The following is a 19637-nucleotide window of genomic DNA, read 5'->3' on the forward strand; positions in this document are numbered from 1 at the left end:
TTTCTTCAGGGCGTCATCTGTGAAATACTCAGCAGTTGAGATACTGCCTTGTGCCAGGGATGATCTGTGGCCCACATCCCTCTGAGGTTGGAGTTTTCCTGGCCGGCCAGTGAGCAATCCATTCTCTGCCCTAGAGGCTGCCTTCTCAGACCATTTGCTAGTACCAACTGTTCAGTTCAGTTCCTCTGAAAAGCAGATACCATGATGGAGTGGAGATGTACAAGGTTTATTAGGAGGAAACACCTGTGAAGGATAAAGTGAATAAGAGCAGGTGTTAGCTAGGAAAGTTTTGACATTATGATGTGGATCTGACAACTGAAAAAGGAGAGTGGGAAGGAAGCAGCAGTTCAGAGTCTTGACCAGGCTGGTGAGTCAGCTGTGAGGAGTCCCCACTGGCCAGATGGTCCTCTTCAAGTCCACTCACTATCAGTCATGGTGAGCAGCCTAGGCTGTGAATGTGGTGCTGGATCCTGCAGGTATAACACATGGAGGCTGTCAGCCAATATCCTCCTGGGGTCAAAGATGTCTATCTAAAGAAAAACAAATGAAGTAAAAGCTGTGAGTCAAGTTTTATTCAGGAACCTTACTGAGTACTGTAGCTTGGAAAACACCTTTTCAGGAGAGACTGCTCTAAGAGGCAGGGGAGGAGCTAGTTAGTATATATATGAATTTTCTGGCTGGGAAATATTGTAGTCATGTGTGTGTGTGTGTGTGTGTGTTGCTAAGTCGTGTTTGACTCTTTCTGACCCCATGGACTGTAGCCCACCAGGCTCCTCTGTCGATGTGATTTCCCAGGCAAGAATACTGGAGTGGGCTGCCATTCCCCTCTTCAAAGGATCTTCCCAACCCAGGGATTGAGTCCATGTTTCCTGTGTCTCCTGCATTGACAGGAGAATTCCTTACCACTGAGCCACCTGGGAAGCTCCAAAAAATAACAGATGTCTCAACTTAATGACTAGTGCTTTTCTATTGTAAGAAGATTCAAGAATCTGGGGTCATTGAAATTCTCTCTTAGGTATGTATCTTAACTATCTAGGGGCCCAAATATCCAAAAACACAGAACTTTCATTTTGCTTTTCCAATCCTGAATTCCCCTTCGGGTGCACTGTTGTGTTTCGTCTTAACCCATTTGTATGATCGTGGACAATAGGCTTCGTTCCTTTTATTTGCAAAGGGAGATCTGAGCAGTGCACACCCCTGAGGGTCACTTCCATCCTCCCCCACTGCTCTGTCATAAATCAAGTTTCTTTGTTTGTATGTGTTTATTTTGCGGTTTTCTAATCTGTTCCATTGATTGACTTTGTAAGCATATCTGTGCTACTACCACATGATTTTATTTTGTAAGGACTTCTATTAAGTCTTGTTATTTGTAGAGCAAATACATCCGTTTTTTTCCTCCATATTGTATCTGGGCTATTCTCATTCATTTCCTCGCTCACATAAATTTTCAGGTTAGTTTGTTAAGTTTTGATGTTTTAGCTGGGATTGCATTCAATAGTTAAGATCAACGGGAAGAACTCTGTGTGATGGTGCATCCTCAAATCCAATGATATGGTATATACTTTCATTTATTTCTTTTAAAATGTCTTTTGATATTATATGTATAAAATTTTCCCAGAAAAGTCTTGCTTATCTTTTTAAAGATTCAGCATTGATAATTTAAATTTTTGTCCCTGATGTAAATGGTATCTTTTCTTCAAAAACGGTTATATTTTCTGTTTCTTGCTTGTGTATAGTCATGCCTTTCAGAATTGTCCTACCTTCAGGCAAGGGGGCCCGGATACCCCTTATCTACCAATTACTGGCTGAAGACTGCCCTCAGGGACTGGGTGTGACCCTGTTCGGGGAGCCTCTTGGCCTGAGGTCAGTGCCTGAAGAATGACTCAACTGAGCTGCAGACATTCCCACCAGCTGGGCAAATACCACCTAGGCCCGAAGGGGGCTTCTCAGCATTTAAGAGTCACAGAGATGTTCAAGGTCCTTCAGCAGATTGAAGAATTCTCTTTTATTCTTAGGTTTGTTACATTTTCCTGGGTTGGTAAAAGAAGAAGCCGTGCCTACCTGTATGGTGTGTGGAGTTGGATGTGGGGTCCAGGCGTTTTTTTAAACAGGCTTTCCACTCCTCCTCCGTCAGCCTCCCCTTGCCTTGGCTAGCCCGAGCCTCTTCTGTGGTTTTGGCTGTGCCTACCTGTGTGCTGTGTGGAACTGGATGTGGGGTCCAGCCGTTTTTAAAACAGGCTTTCCACTCCTCCTCCGTCAGCCTCCTCTTGCCTCAGCTAGCTTGAGCCTCTTCTGTGGTTTGAGGGAGAGATGGCTGGCTCTCAGGCCTCTTTGACAGCAGCACAGGGTTTAGCTTTCCTCCGTCATCCTAGTCAGTTCCCACTTGACCTCTGTTTTCTGGCCATCAAAGGTCTGATGCTGTCTCCTCTGGTCTCTCTTTTTTATTCCTTAATTGTCATTTAAGTTGGGTTCAAGAAGGAGCATACGTAATTCATATGTTCAATTGTTCTTGCTGAGAAGCTCTCTCAGTGTTCTGATTCAGAGAATTATGAAACAAAGGTAAATTGGGCAGAGAATTCCCTGGTGGTCCAGTGGTTAAGACTCCACGCTTCCAGTGCAGGGGGTGTGCGTTTGATCCCTAGTTAGAGAACTAAGATCCCACATGGCTGTGGCAACCAAAAAAAAAAAAAAGTGGGCAGAGTTTGACATAGGCTGTTTCTGAAGTTTGAAATTACCCCTTCTTTCTTCTCAATCTTTGCTTGTCTAACCCACCCTTCAGGTCTCACATTCTCCAGGACACGTACCTCCTCAGCCCAAGTCTGGGTTATATACTGCTTCTCTGTGTTGCAGTGTAAACTCACTCTTGTTTCCTCCAAATATGAATGGTAATATTATGTTTTTGCCTACCTAGTTTGCACTCTGCAGTGCAATACTAATAGTGTTTTACTATACTTTGTTTGAGGCTTCCCTGGCGGTAAACAATCTGCCTGCAATGCAGGAGATCCATATTCGATTTCTGGGTCAGGAAGACCCCCTGGAAAAGGGAATGACTATCCAGTATTCTTGCCTGGAGAATTTCATGGACAGAGGAACCTGGCAGGCTGCATAGAGTTGAACACGACTGAACGACTAACACTTTCACTTTTTACATACTTTGTTTTCAAAAGTGCAAACCACAGAATAAAAGTCATTCTGATGTAACCTTTCCAAGGAATTTCTTGGAGAATGTATTTTCATCAATATTCGTATATAGGGAGAAATAAAAGCAAATTTATGGTTACTCATCTTCTGATTCTGAAGGTACAGGAGACTTCTTGTTTAACCTGGAAGGTGCTTTTGTGACAAGCAAACTCAACCTCCAATATGGGAAAACTGTCACAGGAGCTGTAATCCAGTGTCATAGGAAATTTGGAAAGGCAGGCTTTCAGGGGCATTCTTTAGTTTTTCATGTGTACATTTTTGTCAAAGAAGACATTCTCATTTGCTGTTAATTTCTTGACTTACCTGATTAAAAAAAAGCGATAAATGCACAAGGTAGATCGTGTTAAAAATTAACTGCTGAGAAACCACTACTGCTAATGCTTTGTTGCATACATTTCCTGGTTTCCTTCTCCATGTTGGTTTCCTCTCATAGTTAAGACACTGTTAAGTGTAGCTCCCTCTTTTCTCACGTAGCAATGAATCATTGTTTTATCTCCGTTTCATTAGGTATTCTTTACAAACATGATCTTTATGGTTGTGTAATGGTCATCAGAAGAATGCATGTAATTTAACAATTTTCCTATTGTCATCTAGGGTGTTTTATTACATTTTTTTTGGTAACAATAAACTTTGTTACATATATTTGAAATGCTATTCTTGAGGAAATTTAGTCTTTAACTCTGAAGAGTAAAAGTGGAGAGGCTTTTCATAGACACTTTGTGATAATGCATGTGAAATGTATATAAATTAAAAAAACGTAATATATTTACCTGGTTTAGCTTCCTATTAGTATTAGTGTATGGAGGAAGAAATGGCAACCCACTCCAGTATTCTTGCCTGGAGAATCCCATGGACAGAGGAGTCTGGAAGGCTACAGTCCATAGGATTGCAAAGAGTTGGACATAACTGATGTGATTTAGCATGCTTGGAGACTTTTATTTATATTATTTGTATTATTGAGCTTAACCAACTTACTATTTGGAGAAGAAGGTAGATCATATCTACATTCAGAGTGAATTATATCATTAATCATAGTCTATGATATATATATAAATATGTAAAGTGAAAATAAAGTGTTAGTTCCTCAGTCATTTCTGACTCTTTGAGATCCCATCAACTGTAGCCCACCAGGCCCCTCTGCCCATGGAATTCTCCAGGCGGGGTACTGGAGTGGGTAACCATTCCCTTCTCCAAGGGATCTTCCCCATGCAGGGACTGAACCTGGGTCTCCCACGTTGTGGGTAGATCCTTTGCTGTCTGAGCCACCAGGGAACATCAAATACATAAAACAATACATTAAAATGAAACAAGTATTGTCAGAGACCACTGATTTTTAAAGTTTATTTGATTTAAGCGGAGGATAATTGCTTCATAATGGTGTGTTGGTTTTTGCCTGCACACCAGTGCTAATCAGCAGTAATGATTATATGTCCCCTCCCTCTTGAGTCTCCCCTCCCCTCATCCCTTCCTTTGAGGATGTTACAGACGTGAGGGCTGGGCTCCCTGTGTTACACAGCAGCTTCCCACAGCCATCTATTTTACACGTGGTAGTGTTTATATGTCAATTCTCCTACCTTCTCTTTCCCCTCCTGTGTGCACAAGTCCATTCTTTACATTTGCATCTCCATTCCTTCCCTGAAATAGGTTCATTAGTACTATTTTTCTAGATTCCACGTATGTGCATTAATATACAATATTTTTTTTTCTGATTTATTTCACTCTGTAAAACGGGCTCGAGATTTAACTCTCTCACTAGAACTGACTCAAATTCATTATTTTTTATGGCTGGGTAATATTCCATTGTATATATATACACCATATCTTCTTTATCCATTCATCTGTCAGTGGACATCTAGGTTGCTTCCATGTCCTGGCTATTGTAAATAGTGCTGCAATGAACACTGGGGTATGTGTTTTTTGAATTGTGGTTTACTCAGGGTATATGCCCAGTAGTGGGGTTGCTGGGTCATATGGTAGTTCTATTCCTAGCTTTTAAAACAGTCTCTGTACTGTTCTCCACAGTGGCTGCACCAATTTACATTCCCACCAACAGTGTAGGAGGGTTCCCTTTGCTCTACGTCCGCTCAGCATTGATTATTTGGAGACTTTTTGATGATGGCCATTCTGACTGGGGTGAGGTGATACCTCATTGTAGTTTTGATTCGCATTTCTCTAATAATGAGCGATGTTGAATATCTTTTCATTTTTCATGTGTTCATTTGCCATTTGTCTGTCTTCTTTGAGGAAATGTCTGCTTATGTCTTCTGCCCATTTTTTGATTGTTTTCCTAATATTGAGCTGTATGAGCTATTTATAGAATTAGGAAATTATCCTTTGTCAGTTGCTTCATTTGCACTGATTTTCAAACTGGGCAGCAAGATATCAGTGAGTGAATGTATCTTATTGGTTGTAACTAGCATAGGTTTGTTTTTAAAGTGAGATATGATTTCTGGGTCTTCCCTTGGTGGCTCAGTGGTAAAGAATCTGCTTGCAATGCAGGAGACATGGCTTTGATCCCTAGATCGGGAAGATCCCCTGGAGAAGGAAATGGCAACCCACTCCAGTATTCTTGCCTGGGAAATCCTTTGGAGAGAGGAGCCTGGTGGGCTACAGTCCATGGTGTTGCATAGAGTTGGCCACAGATGAGCAACAAAACAATTGATGTGTTACATTGTATTACTTTCATGTGTACACAATAATATATTCATTGCAAAGTGATTACCACGATAAATTTAGTTAACTTTCAAGCAACTTTCAAATTCCTCAAAAAATAAAAAGCAGTACTACCACATAATCAGGCAATTCTATTTCTGGGTATTTATCTGAAGGAAATGAAATTACTATCTCAAAAAGATGTCCAAACCCCCATGTTCATTGCAGCATTATTTTCAATAGCTAAGGCATGAAAACAACTGCATGTTCTTTTTTAAACTTATTTTGTAGTCCGTTCAGTTGCTCAGTCATGTCCGACTTTTTTCGGCCACATGGACAGCAGCATGCCAGGCCTCCCTGTCCATTACCAGCTCCCAGAGCTTACTCAAACTCATGTCCATCCAACCATGGTTGATGCCATCCAACCATCCCATCCTCTTCATCCCCTTCTCCTCTTGCCTTAAATCTTTTTTTGTAGTGGGGTAGGAACAATAGACTGGTTCCAAACAGGAAAAGGAGTACATCAAGGCTGTATATTGTCACCCTGCTTATTTAACTTACATGCAGAGTACATCATGAGAAACGCTGGGCTGGAAGAAACACAAGCTGGAATCAAAATTGCCGGGAGAAATATCAATAACCTCAGATATACAGATGACAGCACCCTTATGGCAGAAAGTAAAGAGGAACTAAAAAGCCTCTTGATGAAAGTGAAAGAGGAGAGCCAAAAAGTTGGCTTAAAGCTCAACACTCAGAAAATGAAGATCATGGCATCTGGTCCCATCACTTCATGGGAAATAGATGGGGAAACAGTGGAAACAGTGTCAGACTTTATTTTGGGGGGCTCCAAAATCACTGCAGATGGTGATTACAGCCATGAAATCAAAAGATGCTTACTCCTTGGTAGAAAAGTTATGACCAATCTAGATAGCATATTGAAAAGCAGAGACATGACTTTGCCAACAAAGGTCCGTCTAGTCAAGGCTATGGTTTTTCCAGTGGTCATGTATGGATGTGAGAATTGGACTGTGAAGAAAGCTGAGCGCCGAAGAATTGATGCTTTCGAACTGTGGTGTTGGAGAAGACTCTTGAGAGTCCCTTGGACTGCAAGGAGATCCAACCAGTCCATTCTGAAGGAGATCAGCCCTGAGATATCTTTGGAAGGAATGATGCTAAAGCTGAAACTCCAGTACTTTGGCCACCTCATGCGAAGAGTTGACTCATTGGAAAAGACTCTGATGCTGGGAGGGATTCGGGGCAGGAGGAGAAGGGGACGACAGAGGATGAGATGGCTGGATGGCATCACTGACTCGATGGACATGAGTCTGAGTGAACTGCGGGAGTTGGTGATGGACAGGGAGGCCTGGGGTGCTGCGATTCATGGGGTCGCAATGAGCGACTGAACTGAACTTGCTGAGAGCAAATCTGGGTGAAACTACTGACATTCATTGTGATAGAAAGCCTATTGTTTCCTAACCACTAGAGGGCAGTATACTACATTAGTTAAAAAATTACACGTAATTTTGTGTTGGACTATTAATGTTATGTGAGAACCTACCACACGGCATACACTGAGATATGGATAAACTGGTGAATAAGACACGTTCTATAATTTAGTAAGAGGACGAGACAGTTACCCACTTTGGTTTGGCTCCTGCCTGCCTTTCTAGCCTCATACACTGCCACTCCCCAGCTTGCAACCTGACCTGTGGTCATGCTCAACTCCTCCTAATCGTCTTGCACATGCTGTTCTCCCTTCCTGAAACATTGTGCTTTTCTCTACCTGTTGAACCCTAACTTATACCTCAACCTCCAATATCTTGACTTTTCCAGGCAAAGTTAAGTGCAAGCATGTGTTTTCTCCATTTCACTCACATGGAACCAACTTTAATATTCTTAGAGCTGGTGACCTCTTTTCCCTAGGAAACTGAACTACTGGAGGGCAAAAGACGTGTTGTTCATTTTTATTTCTCTAGTTGTGTCTGTGACATAGTGCTTAAAATGCACATTTAATAAACGAGCAAAGGATTCATGTCAATGTATGGCAAAACCAATACAGTATTGTAAAGTAAAATAAAGTAAAAATAAAAATTAAAAAAAAAAAGTAAACGAGCAAAGAAAAGTGCTATGAACAGATGCTGTGAGGAGATAATTTCCTCATAATCTCTCCATTAGTTCTTCCACCCTTTCCTTCTAACCATGCCACTAAAAAGCACCTATCCAATCTCCATAGCAAACCAGAGAGGTTTTTTTGACTTGCCGATGGTGAGGGAGAGTTAGGCTTTGTCAAACAAGGGAAGGGAAGGGAAAAGAATTTTGGAGGAAAATTTAGATTTCCCTAATATTTCCCCATGACACCCTGGGGGATGATCTTCACTTTAGCCACACACAGCTGAGACTGAATAATCTTTGTTCTGCCATCCCTTTCTTAGACTAGCCAAGTAGGCAAAGTGGTCGTTTGTCATTTGGCTAGCAGTTAACAACCCTGACACTTTAGCATTAAGACAGGGTGCCTAGTACATTCCATTGTGATCTACAAAAGCTGAAGGAATCAGAGTCAAGTTTCAACATGTTCCAAGTCCTCATATGACAAATCAAATAGTTCTCCATCCAAGTGGTATATATACCTGTTTATAAAAGTTTTTGTTATATGTCCACTTTAGATGTTTGCAAAAGGATTAAAACATATTTTTAGCTTGCTTACAATCTTGTAGGTATGCCCATACTCAAGTGTGTTAATGTATGTTAGTGTGTGTTAGCTGCTCAGTCATGTCTGACTCTTTGCGACCCCATGGAGCCCTCCAGGCTCCTCTGCCTGTACTCATATCATCTGAGAAATTCTGTAGAGAGACCTGGTTGTATATTACAAGGGATAAATGAAGACTAAAGTCAAATGCACTTCTGTGTGAGTCCTGGATATGTCTTTTTTTCTAGCTTTGTGAACTTGGGCATGTTCCTCAACCTCACTTCACCTCAGTTCCTTCATTTGAAATATGGACACAGCAGTTCTTCCCTCAGTGGAGTTGCTAGGAGGATTAGACAAAGGCCTGCATGTAAAGAGCTTTACACAAGATTTGGCAACTTGTGAGCTTTCAGTAGACATTAGCTCTTATTATAAGATGAAGATCTTCAGTGCAAGATAAAATAATTTTTTTCTTTGTGAGTTTTTCTTTCTTCTTTTTCAAATAACCAGTGCTTAATGGATTCCCACCACCCCCCACTCCGCTACTATGGCAGTAAGAAGTTTATTCCCCCGTGTTGATAAAACATATGGCATAAGCTAATGGGGGCTTGCAAGCACGAGAACCTTGGCGGAGATGAAGTGAAGGCCCAGCTGTGGGTGCTATAGCCTGGGCTAGTCGGGGGTCGGACTTTGTGAGCCTCAGAAAGTTTCTCCCAGTGTTTTCCCATCCAGAGAGCTGTTACCTTTGCTGCCGCTGCGAATGCAGTGGGGCATACAGACTTGCTATTAAGCATTCTTGAGGCTCTTCTACTACTTTGCCAAGAGTGAGCTTTCTCTTCTTCAGCACCACTGATGTTGGCTTGGAATATGGTTTTCAAACAGATTGTCTAAATTATCAACTCCTGTGGGTAGGAACGTTGCTCTGTATAATACATATCAAAATGACATATATATTAATACATAAGTGTGTGAGTGCGTGTTCTGTGTGCTCAGTCATGTCCAAGTCTTTGCCATTTTATGGACTGCAGCCCACCGGGCTCCTCTCTCCATGGGATTTCCCAGACAAGAATACTGGAGTGGTTGCCACTTCCCGACCCAGGGACTGAACCTGTGTCCCCTGGGTCTGCTGCATGGCAGGCAGATTCTTTATCCCTGAGCCACTGGGAAAGTTACATACATAAGTAGTTAATATATTTTTGAGCTAACTATTAATTATATATTTTAATATTTTATATAACTATAGTGACATTTGTTCTGAGCCAAAAATGATAGCTCAGTTGGTAAAGAATCTGCCTGCAATGCAGGAGACCCCAGTTTGATTCCTGGGTTGGGAAGATTTGCTGTAGTAGGGCAGGCTACCCACTCCAGTATTCTGGCCTATGCAGTCCATGGGGTCACAAAGAATCAGACACCAGTGAGCAACTTTCACTTTCATATGGTACAACAAAAATTTTAAAACATTTTAGCCTTTTAATTTTGAGATAATTTTTTAGATTTACAAAAGAGTGGCCATGACAGTACAGAGAGTTCCTAAATACCCATTACTCAGCCTTCGCTAATGTTAACATCTCACGTAACCATGGCGGCGTTATCAAAACTTAGAAACGAACATTTGTACAGTACTATTAAACAGTTAGAACTGGACACAGAACAACAGACTGGCTTCAAATAGGAAAAGAAGTACCTCAAGTCTGTATATTGTCACCCTGCTTATTTAACTTACATGCAGAGTACATCATGAGAAACGCTGGGCTGGAAGAAGCACAAGCTGGAATCAAGATTGCTGGGAGAAATATCAATAACCTCAGATATGCGGATGACACCACCCTTATGGCAGAAAGTGAACAGGAACTAAAGAGCCTCTTGATGAAAGTGAAAGGGGAGAGTGAAAGCAGATGTCAACTATTATATACTGAATGGGTAAACAACAGAATCCTGCTGTATAGTAACGGAATTATATTCAATATCCTGTGATAAACCATGATGGAAAAGAATATGGAAAAATGTGTATATATGTATAACTAATCACTTTGTGGAAATTAATACAACATTAAAAATAAACTACACTTCATAAAAACAAAACAGAAAAAAACAAAACAACAAAAAATAGTTGGCTTAAAGCTCAACATTCAGAAAACGAAGATCATGGCATTCGGTCCCATCACTTCATGGGATATAGATGGGGAAACAGTGGAAAAAGTGTCAGACTTTATTTTTCTGGGCTCCAAAATCACTGCAGATGGTGACTGCAGCATGAAATTAAAAGACGCTTACTCCTTGGAAGAAAAGTTACGAGCAACCTAGATAGCATATTCAAAAGCAGAGACATTACTTTGCCGACTAAGGTCCGTCTAGTCAAGGCTATGGTTTTTCCAGTAGTCATGTATGGATGTGAGAGTTGGACTGTGAAGAAGGCAGAGCACTGAAGAATTGATGCTTTTGAACTGTGGTGTTAGAGAAGACTCTTGAGAGTCCCTTGGACTGCAAGGAGATCCAACCAGTCCATTCTGAAGGAGATCAGCCCTGGGATTTCTTTGGAAGGAGTGATGCTAAAGCTGAAACTCCAGTACTTTGGCCACCTCATGCGAAGTGTTGACTCATTGGAAAAGACTCTGATGCTGGGAGGGATTGGGGGCAGGAAGAGAAGGGGACGACAGAGGATGAGATGGCTGGATGGCATCACAGACTCGATGGACGTGAGTCTGAGTGAACTCCGGGAGTTGGTGATGGACAGTGAGGCCTGGGGTGCTGCGATTCATGGGGTTGTAAAGAGTCGGACATGACTGAGCGAGTGAACTGAACTGAACTGAACTAACTAGAGTACAGATTTCATTAGGATTTCACGATTTCCCCACCCCGAGTAATGTCCTTGTTCTGTTTCTGAGTCCAACACAAGACTTCATGCTACATTCATTCTGTCCTTTAGTCTCTTCTAATCTGGGACAGTTCCTCAGCCTTTCCTTTCCTTTCACAATCTTGGCACTTTTGGAAAGTACTGATCAAGTGTTTTGCAGAATGTCCTTAATTTGTCTGAGTTTGTGTGATGTTTTTCTCCAGATTATTGAGTTTATAGTTTTGGGAAGAGTGCCACGGAAATGACATACCCTTCTCAGTGCATTAGATAAGGCAGTACAACATGATACTGCCATGTTTTCTTTCTTCTTTTTTTTTTTTTAAAGATACAAACGAACTTGTTTACAAAACAAGAATAGACCCAAAGACATAGAAAACAAACTTATGGTTACCAAAGGGGAAAGGGACCATATTACTAGTCATATTTAGTTATTCACTGAAAGATTTCTTTTAATTGAAAAAGAAAAAATATATGAAATTGAGAAAATCTGATACATGTAAAAATTTATCTATCTATATATTTATACACACACATGCCATGTAGTTTTCTCTAGAAGCATTGGCATTTGTAGGAACACAGACATTGCAATTGTGACTTAAACTAACAAGGTTTTGTTCTTAGAAATAAAAAGTTACCTACATATTTCTTTTTTTCAAAAACTATTTTTAATTGAAGGGTAATTGCTTTACAGAATTTTGTTGTTTTCTCTCAAACCTCAACATGAATCAGCCATAGGTATACATATATCCCCTCCCTTTTGAACCTCCCTCCCATCTCCCTCCCCATCCCACCCCTCTAGGTTGATACAGAGCGCCTGTTTGAGTTTCCTGAGCCATACAGCAAATTCCCGTTTGCTATCTATTTCACATGTGGTAGTGTAAGCTTCCATGTTACTCTTTTCATACATCTCACCCTCTCCTCCCCTCTCCCCGTGTCTATAAGTCTATTCTCTATGTCTCTTTCTCCACTGCTGCCCTGAAAATAAATTCTTCAGGGCCATTTTTCTAGATTCTGAATATATGCATTCAGTTCAGTTCAGTTCAGTTGCTCAGTTGTGTCCGACTCTTTGCGACCCCATGAATCGCAGCACCCCAGGCCTCCCTGTCCATCACCAACTCCCGGAGTTCACTCAGACTTGCGTCCATCGAGTCAGTGATGCCATCCAGCCATCTCATCCTCTGTTGTCCCCTTCTCCTCCTGCCCCTAATCCCTCCCAGCATCAGAGTCTTTTCCAATGAGTCAACACTTCGCATGAGGTGGCCAAAGTACTGGAGTTTCAGCTTTAGCATCATTCCTTCCAAAAAAATCCCAGGGTTGATCTCCTTCAGAATGGATTGGTTGGATCTCCTTGCAGTCCAAGGGACTCTCAAGAGTCTTCTCTAACACCACAGTTCAAAAGCATCAATTCTTCGGTGCCCAGCCTTCTTCACAGTCCAACTCTCACATCCATACATGACTACTGGAAAAACCATAGCCTTGACTAGATGGACCTTAGTCGGCAAAGTAATGTCTCTGTTTTTGAATATGCTATCTAGGTTGGTCATAACTTTTCTTCCAAGGAGTAAGCGTATTTTAATTTCATGGCTGTAGTCACCATCTGCAGTGATTTTATGCATTAGAATACAATATTTATCTTTTACTTTCTGACTTACTTCACTCTGTATAATAAGCTCTAGGTTCATCCACCTCATCAGAACTGGCTCAAATGTGTTCCTTTTTATGGCTGAGTAATATTCTGTTGTGTATATGTACCACTTCTTTATCCATTCATCTGTCAATGGACATCTAGGTTGCTTCCACGTTCTAGTTATTGTAAATAGTGCTGCTGCAATGAACAATGGGGTACATGTGTCTTTTTCAATTTTGGTTTCCACAGGGTATATGCCTAGGAGTGGAATTACTGGGTCATATGGTGGTTTTATTCCTAGTTTTTAAAGGAATCTCCATACTGTCTTCCGTAGTGGCTGTATCAGTTTACATTCCCACCAACAGTGCAAGAGTGTTCCCCTTTCTCCACACCCTCTCCAGCATTTATTGTTTGTAGACTTTTTGATGATGGCCATTCTAACTGGTGTGAGGTGATTTCTCATTGTAGTTTTGATTTGCAGTTCTCTAATAATTAGCAGTGTTGAGCATCTTTTCATGTGTTTGTTAGCCATCTGTATGTCTTCTTCAGAGAAATGTCTGTTTAGGTCTTTTTCCCACTTTTTGATTGGGTTGTTTGTTTTTCTGATATTGAGTTGTATGAGCTGCTTGTATACTTTGGAAATTAATCCTTTGTCAGGTGTTTCATTTGCTATTATTTTATCCCCTTCTGAGGGTTTTTCACCTTGCTTACAGTTTCCTTTGCTGTGCAAAAGCTTTTAAGTTTAATCAGGTCCCACTTGTTTACTTTTGTTTTTATTTCTGTTACTCTAGGAGGTGGGTCACAGAGCATCTTGCTTTGATTTATGTTATCGAGTGTTCTGCCTATGTTTTCCTCTAAGAGTTTTATAGTTTCTTAAATTTAGGTATTTAATACATTTTGAGTTTGTCTTTGTGTATGGTGTTAGGAGGTATTCTAATTTCATCCAGTTTTCCCAGCACCATTTATTGAAGAGGCTATCTTTGCCCTGTTGTATATTCTTGCCTCCTTTGTCAAAAATAAGGTACTCATAGGTGCATGGGTTTATTTCTGGGCTTTCTATCTTGTTCCATTGGTCTATATTTGTGTTTTTGTGCCAGTACCACACTGTCTTGATGACTGTAGCTTTGTAGTATGATCTGAAGTTAGGAAGGTTGATTCTTTTTTCTTAAGACTGCTTTGACTACTGGGGATCTTTTGTGTTTCCATATGAATTGTGAAATTTTTTGTTCTAGTTCTGTGAAAAATGCCATTGTTAATTTGATAGGGTTTGCATTGAATCTGTAGATTGTGTTTGGTAGTATAGTCATTTTCACAATATTGATTCTTCCTATCCAGGAACATGGAATATCTCTCCATCTGTTTATGTCATTTTTGATTTCTTTCATTAGTGTCTTATAATTTTCTGTGTACAGTTCTTTTATCTCCTTAGGTAAGTTTATTCCTAGATATTTAATTGTTTTTGTTGCAATGGTGAATGGGGTTGATTCCTTAATTTCTCTTTCTGATTTTTCATTGTTAGTATATAGAAATGCAAGTGATATCTGTGTATTGATTTTGTATCTTGCAACTTTGCTAAATTAACTGATTAGCTCTAGTAATTTTTTGATACTATCTTTAGGGTTTTCTATGTACAGTATCATGTCATCTACAAACAGTGAGAGCTTCACTTCTTTTCCGAGCTGGGTTCCTTTTATTTCTTTTTCTTCTCTGCTGTAGCTAGGACTTCCAGAAATATTTTGAATAATAGTGGTGAAAGTGGACACCCTTGTCTTGTTCCTGATCTTAGGGGGAATGCTTTCAGTTTTTCACCGTTGAGAATAATGTTTGCTGTAAACTTTTCATGTACAGCCTTTACTATGTTGAGGTAGGTTCCTTCTATGCTCATTTGTTGAAGAGTTTTAATCATAAATGGGTGCTGAATTTTGTCAAAGGCTTTTTCTGCATCTATTGAGATTATCATATGGTTTTTATATTTCAACTTGTTAATATGGTGTAATCACATTGATTGATTTCCATATATTGAAGAATCTTTGCATCTCTGGAATAAACACAACTTGATCATGGTGTATGAGCTTTTTGATGAGTCGCTGGATTCTGTTTGCTAAAATTTTGTTGAGGATTTTTGCATCTATGTTCATCAGTGATATTGGCCTGTAGCTTTCTTTTTTGTGTTGCCTTTGGCTTTGGTATCAGAGTGATGGTGGCCTTGCAGAATGAGTTTGGAAGTGTTCATTCCTCTGCAATTTTTTGAAAGAGTTTAAGAAGAATAGGCATTAGCTCTTCTCTAAATGTTTGATAAAATTCTCCTGTGAAGACATCTGCTTCTGGGCTTGAGATTTTTTATCACAGCGTCAATTTCAGTATTTGGGTTGTTCATAATTTCTATTTCTTCCTGGTTCATTCTTGGAAGATTGAACTTTTCTAAGAATCTGCCCATGTCTTCCAGGTTATCCATTTTATTGCCATATAGTTGTTCATAATATTCTCTTATAATCCTTTGTATTTCTGCACTGTCTGTTGTAACCTCTCCTTTTTCATTTCTAATTTTGTTGGTTTGATTCTTTTTTTCTTGATGAGTCTAACTAGACTTTGTGAATTTTATCTTCTCAAAGAACCACCGTTTAGTTTTATTAATTTTTACTATGGTTTCTTTTTCATTTATTTCTGCTTGGATCTTTATGATTCCTTTCCTTCTGATAATTTTTTTTTGTTCTTCTTTTTCCAGTTGTTTCAGGTGTAAAGTTAGGTTGTCTGTTCAGTGCTTTTCTTGTTTCTCGAGGTAGGATTGTATTGCAATAAACTTCCCTCTTAGAACTGCTTTTGCTGCGTCACATAGGTTTTGAGTTGTCATGTTTTCATTGTCATTTGTTTCTAGAAATTTTTTGATTTCCCTTTTGATTTCTTCAGTAACCTGTTGGTTATTTAGAAACGTACTGTTTAATCTCCATTTGTTTGTGTTTTTTAGTTTTTTTCTTGTAACTGATATCTAGTCTCCTAGCGTTGTGGTCAGAGAAGGCAATGGCACCCCACTCCAGTACTCTTGCCTGGAAAACCCTATGGACTGAGGAGCCTGGAAGGCTGCAGTCTAAGGGGTCGCCGAGGGTAGGACCCGACTGAGCAAGTTCACTTTCACTTTTCACTTTCATGCATTGGAGAAGGAAATGGCAACCCACTCCAGTGTTCTGGCCAGAATCCCAGGGATGGGGGAACCTGGTGGACTGCCGTCTATGGGGTTGCACAGAGTCGGACACGACTGAAGTGACTTAGCAGCAGCAGCAGCAGAGTTGTAGTCAGAGAAGATGCTTGATATGATTTCAATTTTATTAAATTTACTGAGGCTTGACTTGTGACCTAAGATGTGTTCTATCCTGGAGAATGTGCACTTGAGAAGAAGATGTACTCTTCTGCATTTGGAGGGAATGTCCTGAAGATACCAATGAGATCCATCTCATCTAATGTATCATTTAAGAATTGTGTTTCCTTTTTAATTTTCTGTTTTGATGATCTGTCCATTGGTGTGAGTGGGGTGTTAAAGTCTCCTACTATTATTGTGTTACTGTCAATTTCTCCTTTTATTTCTGTTCATGTTTGCCTTATGTATTGAAGTGTTCCTATGTTGGGGGCATAGATATATACAATTGTTATGTCTTCCTTTTGGACTGATCCCTTGATCATCATGTAGTATCCTTCCTTATCTCTTGTAATCTTCTTTATTTTAAGGTTTATTTTGTATGATATGAGGATTGCCGCTCCACCTTTCTTTTGCTTCCCATTTGAATGGAATATATTTTCCCATCTTCTCACTTTCAGTCTATATGTGTCTTTAGATCTGAAGTGGGTCTCTTGTAGACAGCACATATATGGGTCTTGTTTTTGTATCCATTCAGCCAGTCTGCATCTTTTGGTTGGAGCATTTAATCCATTTATGTTTAAATTAATTATTGGTAGATATGTTCCTATTGCCATTTTCTTAATTGTTTGGGGTTGATTTTGTAGATCTTTTTCTTCTCTTGTATTTCTTGACTATATAAGTTCCTTTAACATTTGTTGTAAAGCTGGTTTGGTGGTACTGAATACTCTTAACTTTAGCTTCTCTGAAAAGCTTTTTATTTCTCCATCAATTTTGAATGAGATCCTTGCTGGTTACAGTAATCTTAGGCTGTAGATTTTTCCCTTTCAGTACTTTAAATATATTCTGCCATTCCCTTCTGGCCTGCAGAGTTTCTGCTGAAAGATCAGCTGTTAAACATATGGGGTTTCCCTTGTATGGTCCTTGTTGCTTTTCCTTTGCTGCTTTTAATATCCTTTCTTTGTGTCTAGTTTTTGTTAGTTTGATTAGTATGTATCTTGGCATGTTTCTCCTTGGGTTTATCCTGTATGGAATTCTTTGTGCCTCTTGAACTTGATTGACTATTTCCTTTTCCATGTTGGGGAAATTTTCAACTATAATCTCTTTAAAAATTTTCTCATACCCTTTCTTTTGCTCTTCTTCTGAGACCCCTATAATTCTAATGTTGGTGCATTTGATATTATCCCAGAGGTCTCTGAGACTGTCCTCAGTTCTTTTCATTCTTTTTACTTTATTCTGCTCTTAAGAAGTTTTTTCCACCTTTTTATCTTCTAGCTCACTGATTAATTCTTCTGTTTCAGATATTCTGCTATCAATTCCTTCTAGAGTATTTTTAATTTCAGTAATTGTGTTGTTTGTATGTTTATTCTTTAATTCTTCTAGGTTTTTGTTAATTGATTTTTGCATTTTCTTCATTTTGTTTTCAAGGTTTTTGATCATCTTTACTACCACTATTCTGAATTCTTTTTCAGGGAGTTTGCCTATTTCCTCTTCATTTATTTGGACTTCTGTGTTTCCAGTTTGTTCCTTCATTTGTGTAGTATTTCTCTTTTTCTTTCATTATTATTATTTTTTTAAATTTATTGTGTTTGAGGTCTCCTTTTCCCAGGCTTCAAGTTTGGATTCTTTCTTCCTTTTGGTTTCTTCTCTCCTAAGATTGGTCCAGTGGTTTGTGTAAGCTTTGTATAGGGTGAGATTTTTGCTGAGTTTTTGTTTGTTTGTTTGATTTTCCTCTGATGGGCAAGGCTGAGTGAGGTGGTATCCTTTCTGAGGCGTCCTGCACAGTGTGCTACTGGTGGGTTGGGTGATGTCGGGTCTTGTATTCAAGTGGTTTCCTTTGTGTGGGTTCTCACTATTTGATACTCCCTAGGGTTAGTTCTCTAGTAATCTCAGGTCTTGGAGTTAGTGCTCCCATTCTGAAGGCTCAGGGCTTGATCCTTCTGTCCTTGAGAAGATGAAAGGTAGACTTATTTCTAGAGGTGATTAGGCTCTGAATCTTTGTGGAAGAGTTTCAATTTTGAGGAATTTCTGGATAGGAGTGAGAAGAAAACCCTCAGGTGCAATTACACCTCAGTTCTGTAGTCAGTGCCTTGATCCAGAAACTGCACTCGACAGCAGGACTTCACAGAGGGACACTGACCTTGAGGTGACATAAAGGAAGGGAGATGAGAGTCAGAGAAGGGTTTGGAAAGCAAGAGTATCCTCTGTCCAAATCTATATATTTCTTGTGTTGACTGGTGTTAGTGCATTTTACTTCCAACATGGATTTATTTATTTTAAAAATTTTTATTGGAGTATAGTTGGTCTACATAGTAGTAGACCAACTACTTCATTTCTGCTGTACAGCTAAGTGAATCAGTTATATGTATACATATACCCACTCTTTTAAAGATTCTTTTCCCATGTAGGTCATTACAGAGTATTGAGTAAGGCTCTCTGTGATACACAGTAGGTCATTATTTGCTGTTGTTCAATTGCTCAGTCATGTCCAACTCTTTGCGACTCTATGGACTGCAGCACTCCAGGCTTCCCTGTCCTTCACCATCTCCCAGAGTTTGCTCAAACTCATGTCCACTGAGTCGGTGGTGTCATCCAACCATCTCATCCTCTGTCATCCCCTTCTCCTCCTGCCTTCAGGTCTTTATTAGTTATCTGTTTTATATTTAATAGCATGTATATGTCAATCTCAATTTCCCAATTTATCCTTTTCATGCCTTCCCCCCTAGTAACCACAAGATTGCTTCCTACATCTGTGACTCTATTTCTGTTTTATAAATAAATTCATTTGTGTCATTTTTTTAGATTCCACATATAAGCAGTATCATATGATATTTGTCTTTATCTGTCTGACTTACATCACTCAGTATGACAAGCTCTATGTTCATCCATGTTGCTGCAAATAGCATTATTTCATTCTTTAAGGCTGAGTAATATTCCACTATATATATACATCCCACTATATATATATATTCTTTATCCATCCCTCTGTAGATGGACATTTAGGCTGCTTCTATGTCTTGGCTGTGGTAAACAGCACTGTAATTAACAGTGGAGTGCATGCATTTTTTATAATTATGGTTTTCTCTGCATATGTGCCAGGAGTGGGATTGCTGGATTATATGACAACTTATTTTCAGTTTTTTAAGGAACCTCATAGCGGTTGTACCAATTTACATTCCCACCAACAGTGTAGGAGGGTTCCTTTTTCTCCACACCCTCTCTAGCATTTATTGTTTGCGTACTTTTTGGTGAATTCTGATTGATGTGAGGT

At 39.6% G+C, this 19637-nt stretch overlaps 1 protein-coding gene across 1 annotated transcript in view; it reads right to left on the reverse strand.

The window, feature by feature from the left end:
* Positions 1-205: 205 nt before the first annotated feature.
* Positions 206-19637, reverse strand: part of CEP126 (centrosomal protein 126) — a 140540-nt gene continuing 121108 nt past the window's right edge. Inside the window, exon 10 of the mRNA XM_069554810.1 lies at positions 206-530. Coding sequence (XP_069410911.1) covers positions 517-530 — 14 coding nt within the window. The 3' untranslated portion in view covers positions 206-516. The remainder of the gene's footprint in view (positions 531-19637) is intronic.

Source organism: Ovis canadensis, chromosome 15 (genome assembly GCF_042477335.2).
Source record: "Ovis canadensis isolate MfBH-ARS-UI-01 breed Bighorn chromosome 15, ARS-UI_OviCan_v2, whole genome shotgun sequence".
NCBI classification, from domain to species: Eukaryota; Metazoa; Chordata; class Mammalia; order Artiodactyla; family Bovidae; genus Ovis; species Ovis canadensis.